Genomic DNA, 7,798 nt, shown 5'->3' on the forward strand with positions numbered 1-7,798 from the left:
TTTGATCAAAGGAGCTCACTAGCAAGAATAGTAGTGTGTTGTTGTTGTTCTTCAGTCGCACAGTCGAGTCCAACTCTTCGCAACCCCACGGACCACATCAGCCAGGTCCTCCTGTCCTCCGTCGTAGTGTACGAAGGACGTCAAGAGACCCCAATTTTCAAAGGATGTGACTGTAGGCTTACAGGCGACTCACACTGTAACACTTAAGTTGTTTGTTCAAAGTAAGCATTCTCATTAAAACTAGTAGAACAACGCCAGAAATAAATTAGGGTTAAAGGTAAAGGTTCCCTTGCTCGAAAGCTAGGGTTGCAGTGCTCATCCGTTTCAAAGCCGAAGAGCCAGCGCTGTCTGAAGACATTTCCGTGGTCATGTGGCCGGCATGACTAAACACCAAGGCGCACGGAACACTGTTACCTTCCCACTGAAGTGGTACCTATTTATCTACTTGCAATTTCTTGCTTTTGAACTGCTAGGTTGGCAGGAGCTGGAAGTAGAGACGGGAGCTCCGTCATGCGGCACACTTAGGTCTCGAACTGCTGAACTACTGACCGTCCATAGCCTGCAGTTCAGCACCACTTGAGCCACCGCTCAAATTAGGGTTAGCATTGCATAAATTAGTACGACACAGGAGAGGTCATTCTGGCTCCCTCAGCTCTCGGGAGGGGCTCTTTAAAAAGTTATGGCCGCTGTCGCTGTTCTCAGAGGTCATTCTGGCTCCCCCAGCTCTCTTTTTTCCCACCATAGAGAACAATGGAGGGGATGGGGTAACCTGTTTGGGGGCCCGTACAATTGGACCCCCTGGTTCAATGTTCCTGAAACATGGCGGGTATCTTGGGGAGAGGCTCCATCAGCTACCCTGAGATTTTGGAGCCTCTCCCTCAAACCCCCTCTCCTCCAGCCCTCAGAATATACCCTATGTTTTCGCCATTGACTTCAATGCCCCATAGGATATAATGGGGCCGAACTGTGGGAAGCCGATTCAGATCAGAGAAGCTGATTCTGCCCGCAGCAGCCTGAAAGGGGCCCGAATGGGCCATTTTCAAGGGTGCATTCAGTTCAGACGAACCGAATGCACATCCCTCCAGCAACCGGCTTGCTCGGGCTCTCTGCAGCCGCGGGGATCCTGAGCAAGCCAAGGGAAGGGAAGGTGGTTTAAACCACCTCTCCTTCCCTCCAGCAGCCGGCTTGCTCGGGCTCCCCGAGCAAACCAAGGGAAGGGAAGATGGCGGAGCAGCTGGAGACGTTAAGCCTCAGCTCCACAAGTAATGAGCCCTGCCCCCAGCCACCCTCAGGCAGGAGCACCTGGAGCAGTCTTGGGAGGCGGATTGGCAAAAAGCAAAACCAAAAGCGCAGGAACTCGAGAGAACTCCAGGAATGGAGCCGGTTCCTCTTCCACAGCCCAAAATGTGACCTGCGAACCCTGGGCTTGCTTTTTCTTATTTGCGAGTCTGGCCTCCGCACTCCTTTAACAAGGCAGCCCTGAAGCTTGGGGCGGCAGGAGTTTCTTTGCACACAGAGTGAGAATACAAACCTGGGTCTCCCCACATCAATCTGCAACTCTGACCACTGTGCAGTGCTGCTTCTACTGATCTGTAATGTTCCAGAGGTGTTGTAATGTAATACTCAGTTTCTCAAATGAGTGTATGCCTGTCTGTTGGTCCACTTAGGAGTCTTGATCCTGGTTGTGTGGTGGGCTAGTCGTGGCAAATGGTAGGGAAGCTCAGTATTTCTGTATACAGTTGTAGGGGCTTTATTGCAATGTGGTATGGTCTGATATTATGTTCTTATTCCAGTGTGGGGTGTGTGTGGGGTAATGGAAGCTGAGTGATAGGGTCTCTCGAAGTGATTGCCAGAAATGAGATGTGTCCTGGTCTTGTGTCTTACAGATAATCTTACAAATAGTCCTTTGCATTTATATCATGCTTTCAACTTTAAAAGGATCATAATGCTGATTGTGTGAACTTAGGCAAATCACGAGAGGTAGAGCAGGAAGGGTTGCATCAGTGCTTACCGTAGTTCTTGTGCCCCTTCCTTACACGACCAGGGAAATGCTGATCACCACTTTGGGGCCAGGAAACAATTTTTCTCCAGGCCAGTTTGGCCCCCAGTGATCCTGGAGGATTTTTTAAATCAAATTCTGGGTGTGGAACAGGGGTCACTGGGGTGTGTGGGGGGTATTGGTGAATTTCCTACATTGTGCAGGGGGTTGGACTAGATGACCCTGGAGGTCCCTTCCCACTCTATGAGTCTATGATTCTATAATTCACCCAGGCTGGCTGTGGGCATGCCAGCACCTCTGTCAGGCAGAAGTGCCTGAGATCCTCCCCCTCCCCTTTTCCTTCGCCCGACTTGGAGGTGAAGGGAAGGGGGGGGAGGATGGATCCCAGGTGCTTCTGCCTGTCAGAGGGGCTGGTGCACACTTCCGGTGATGTCAGGGTGTGTGGCATATGCTAATAAGTTATGCTAATTAGCTCCTGCAGCTCTTTTTCTACGAAATGACCCCTGGCTATTGATGATACTTATCTATTTTGTATCACTCTATTGGATAGGAGTCCGAAATATTCCACATACTATAGTTTTCCCCCATATCAATTTTCTGTTTCAAAGTGCCCCCAAGAGGAGAATGGTTGAAGGGATAACTTTTGGACAATTTGCCATTGAAGATTCACCCATTGTACCTGATTTATCACTTAATCAATGTCTCCTGTGATCCTTTGCCTCACCACCAGAAAAGTCAGCAACAGCTATGGCAGCAATCATATGCATGCTTATTAGTCAGTGTGGGCCAATCACACACTCTTAGCCTAACTTCACAGGATTATTGAGAGTTAAAATAAGAGAGGAGAATGATAAAAGATGCTTTGGGTCCCCATTGTGAAGAAATACAGGGTATAACGAAAGTTTAAATATTTCAATGAAAGTATAATTTGTTTCTAAGTAAATGTGCATACGCATAGAATTGAGCTGTGTGCTTTGTATTTGTAAATATACATTGCTAATTATTAACGTTACTTAAACGTGGATTCCTTGGTGCAATTAGTGCCATTTCAGTAACTTGATTACCATGCTGTGATTGCATACATACATACAGATTTGTAAATGTTGCTGTGGGGTTTTTTTAGCTGCAGATTCTCAGAACTGCAGAATGGGAAGATATCCACACAGGCAAGCTACTTGAGTACTGCTCACATCACCTCAAATAATGTGCTACGAGTACAGATCCTCACTGATAGTTGATGGTCTGGGGAAAACCTGAATATGCAAGGCCCTGGGGACATTATCAATTGCTTCTCTTTCTTCCTTAGAGATGTTCTTTTCCTGGGAAAATTTAGGGCCAATATTTCAGTTGAGTAGCTTTTGTCCTTCAGAAAAAAGGGCGTGGAAGCTTTATATGAGATAGCACTCAATCTTATGGGGGGGCGGCACAAGGACTTCTGGAGAGTATGTCATTTCCCTGCCCCCCAGGTTTTTCTTTCCTTTCCTGAAAGCCTCCATAGCATCACCACTTTCTCTGCTTCCTTCTCTCCTTCCCAGCCAACCAGCTTTATCTGCTCTCCCATCTTCAGCTTTCCCTCCTTCCCTCCCCCAGTAGCCTCTCCTCAGGAAAACTCTGACCAAGTTGCACAGAGTTGGCTGAGCCAGCTGTGATGGGGAAGTTACAAGGATTTATGGGGGGACGTCACTTCCCCCCATATCCCCTTCCCCACATTATTTCCTCTTTCTCTCTTCCTAGCTTCCATATCATCACCCCTGCCTGGTTCCTTCTCTTTCCCACCTCACCAACCTACCTACCTTTTATCTGCCCTCCATCTTCAGCTATATTTATTAGTGTACTTCATTTACTTTTCTTTGCAATGGAGACCAAAGCAGATGACCTCATTTTCCTCTTCTCCATTTTATCCTCACAACCACCCTTTGATGTAGGTTAGGCTGAATATGTGACTTGCCCAAAGTCAGCCAGTGAGCTTCCTCAACAGAGGGGGGGATTCAAACCTGGGTCTCCCAGACCCTAATCTGAAACTCTAACCATTACACTGGCTTTTATGAGGTAGTAGCAAGCAACCAGGCCCAGGTGAGTCATGTAAGTTGCCAAGTGGCTGCTGTTGGGCCTGGCCTTAATGAGTCCCCCCTCAAAGGCACAAACAGCCCTGGGAAGAGCACCAACCAAGGTTGAAATGCTGTTGTGGCCTAGCGAAGGTTATCAAGGATGCCTGTATCTTTAAATTACAGGCACCCCTTTTATCATTTTGGTAACTTACATCTGCTGTAGACCCTTGCTGTCCTCCCAGTAAAAAACAGACTACAACACTGAATTTCACAAGCATTCTGAAGCCAATCTTTAATTGAGGTGCTTATTAACCATGTAGAGTTGCTCTGTATTGCACAGCTGTCTGCTAAATTGGCTGTTAAGCGGATATGTTGCTACCAACATGGTGTGACTCATTTTTCAACATAGCAAATTTCAGAGGCAAGTTGAATGGAGTGCTTATGGCTGAAATATTAGAGCAAGGATAGGAGGCTGAATGCTCAAGCAATGGTGGCAGGTGAGCAAGAGCACTGGCACAAGAGACTTCGTGAAATACTGGTTTGTATGGATCTGCATCTGGAAGGGAAAGGAAGGAATCACTCATAGTATCTTTGGTAGCCTCATTGGAGAAGTTGCTTGTTCCTTGCTTTGAAATGCTTTTAGATTCTGGAATGGTCACTTCTCTTTTAATCACAGGGTGTGCTTCCTTGTCAGCCCAATAAGCCAATGTGCGATGGAAAAAACATTCTGTTTTCATTCGCTCCACCCATGCTTTTGCACGTCGTTCTCGTTGGATTCCTTTCCTCCAGTGAAGGACTAACATACAACTAAACACCAAGATATAACAAAGTCCTAGGCCTCCAAAGTATATATGCAGCAAACCTGCAAATAAGACCAGATTGTAAGAGTATTAATTCATTAGGGATGCAAACTGTAGTGGAGCAGGAAGATTTTGTTGAATATACTTGTAAGCATGTTGTCTAATATTAATCACCTTTAAAAAAAAAGGGTCCAAAGCACTGCTGTAAGATTCTGTTTTGTTTTTAAACTTGCCTGATTTGTAACTTATACAAGAATGGTGTGTATAATTTTAAAGGGTTAGGTTTCCCCGCTTGGGTCATTTTATAACACATTTCCATATGGGTGCTAGTGCTAGAAGAGCTGGTCTACACATAAGCAGAAGGTAGTCAAATGGGTTGTACCTCTTCAGACTGCAAGTAGGAAGAGCCACATTTTAAATCCTCCTCTATGTAAAAACTTCCTGTGCATACCATTATTGTATTGTCACACCAGGCAAGGCTAGCTTACTGCCCAAGCAATTCCAGCAGTCACTTGGAACATCAAAGCAGCAGGTGGTAATCTGGGAGAACCGGGTTTGATTCCCCACTCCTCCACTTGCACCTGGCTGGATGACCTTGGGAAAGCCGTATTTCTGATAAGAGCTGTCCTTGAAAAAGAGCAGTTTCTGTCAAGAGCTCTCTCAGCCCCACCTACCTCACAGGGTGTCTGTTGTGGGGAGGGGAAGGGAAAGGAGTTTGTAAGCCGCTCTGAGACACCTTTGGGTAGTGAAGGGCGGGGTATAAATCCAATCTCTCCTCTCCTCTTGCTCCTGTTGTCGCCTTCCAGACCAGAAGGGTTGCCAGTCTCTAGGTGCTGACTGGAGATCTCCTGGGATTACAACTGGTCTCCAGGTCTCCAGTTAACCTGGAGAAAATGGCCACTTTGGAAGGTGGATTCTATGACATTATATTCCACTAAAGCCCCTCCTTTTCCAAAACTCTGCCCTTCTGAATGTCTACCCCCAAATTCACCAGGTATTTCCCAACCCAGAGCTGGCAACCCTACATACCAGGTACAAGGCAGGCTGAATCAATCCTCAGTCTGTGTTAGAGTGGCATAGTAGGTGACCTACACACTATCTGTATTGGTGCTACTGCTCCAAGTTGCAGAGAATCTGCACTAGAGCAGCTTTCAGAGAGGGAGCACACAATTCCTCCAGGCTTAGAGACCCCTTAAACCTGCTTTGGAACCAGCTGTAGTGCAACATGGGAGGAAGCATGACCCTCCCCACACACAGAGACACACAGACACTCATGCTGATGCCAGCCAGCTCTAACATGAGTCATCACCGTGGAGCCAGGCAGCAGTGGCATGAGCTTGGGAGGGATCTTGTTATGTATTAGGGCTGGAATATTCCAGGACTGGGTACCAGAGACTGGCTGAGCTTGAAGCTGAAGAACAATAGCCCACCAGGACTCTGGAGGAGACCAATTTATTTTTATTTATTTATTTATCCTTCGGCTTGATATACCGCCCTAACCCCCGTAGGGGTCTCTGGGCGGTTTACAGTTCTTGGGTGCTAATCACCTATATCGACCCTAACTACAGCCACACATTGGTACAAGGGGGGGTATTCCCTACCGACACCCTGGTGAAAGCATTCCTTGGCTCAGCTTCTTCTGGCTGCACGATGTCCGGTGCTCAGGCAGACGGGGTGTGTGTGTAAGGAATGAGAAACTAATGTTATGTAAACAGCCTATCGTTGGGAGTTGGGTGTGTTTGGGTGTGGTTTTTGCATGCTATTCAAACAGGGTTATTGCCCTGAGGTTTCAGTCTTGTTCCTGAAATCACTTAATAAAGGAGAGCTGTTAACTGTAATGCATCTTGAACCAGTATTTAACACTGGTGACGAGGATGGGATCCTGTTGAGCAAGCCTTGCGCCCACCTGCACCGCACCATGCACCAAGCTCCAGTGCCACACGTATCGCACCGCAACCGGGACCATGGCTGCCGCTCCAGGACTACTTCCAGAGTTCGACCCCACTCACCTAGTGCAATGGGAGGCTTGTGTGGAACGCCTGAAGTACTTCATGGAATTCCAGGGACTCATCGCATCGACCACGTTGCAGCTTGCCACGTTGCAGCTTGATGGTCTCATCATGGTGCTCACCAACCACTTTGCACCCCAGCCCACCCGACTGGCTTGCCACCTCGATTTCTTTGATCGGAATCTGAGGCCCAACGAATCAGCTTCTGACTATGTGACCGCCCTGCACCGACTGGCTCGCTGATGCGAGTTCCACAAAATTGAAGAAGTCCTCCTCAACCATTTCGTGTTCAGGGTCTGGGACGAGAAGCTCCGTCACAAGCTCATTGGCCAACAGGACACAAACCTCCAAAAGGTGATCCAGGAGGCTGCAGCATTCAAGAAGTCCTGGGAGTTTGGCAACCAGAAGACTGACCGCCATGCCGCTGCAGTGCACCAGGCTGCCATTTCCTCAGCCTCTGATATGTCCGACAGCGAGGAGGTTTTGTGGATGCATCGCCTAGCCCGCCATGGCACTTGCACAGTTGCCACAGCTTGCGCCAGCAAACCTGCCACCTCAACACCCTCTGCCAGCTGCAGGGAGACCCACGAGCAGAAATCCTGCTGTTTCTGAGACGCCACATGTCGAAGCTGCAGAAAGATTGGCCGTATAGCCCACACCTGCCATTCCAAGGGGACCCGGAGGCAACAGTCCACCCATCTGGAGGCTGCACTTGCCACAGAACTGTACACCACCTCCACCCAGCCACACCAGGTACTTGACTTGCCCCAAGACACCCCTGATAAAATTAAAGTGACTGTTTTAATCAAGGGAGCACCTTGCATGATGGAGCTAGACACAGGGTCATCCATTTCCATAATCTCAGAGGACACCCTCTGTAGGCTCTGCCCGACTGGGGGCCCTCACCTTAGTCTGGCTGGTTTCACCCTACAGGACTTCCAA

General features: G+C 48.2%; 1 protein-coding gene across 1 annotated transcript; it reads right to left on the minus strand.

Annotated features, from left to right (window-relative positions):
• Positions 1-4,406: 4,406 nt before the first annotated feature.
• TEX38 (testis expressed 38) lies at positions 4,407-4,919 on the minus strand (the record flags this gene model as incomplete). The annotated part of the gene is made up of 1 exon (XM_015427519.1): positions 4,407-4,919. A coding segment is annotated over one exon (513 nt), but the record flags the coding sequence as incomplete, so codon positions are not given.
• Positions 4,920-7,798: the final 2,879 nt, after the last annotated feature.

This window comes from Gekko japonicus, unplaced genomic scaffold (genome assembly GCF_001447785.1).
Source record: "Gekko japonicus isolate JY-2015 unplaced genomic scaffold, Gekko_japonicus_V1.1 scaffold4552, whole genome shotgun sequence".
Lineage (NCBI taxonomy): Eukaryota > Metazoa > Chordata > Lepidosauria > Squamata > Gekkonidae > Gekko > Gekko japonicus.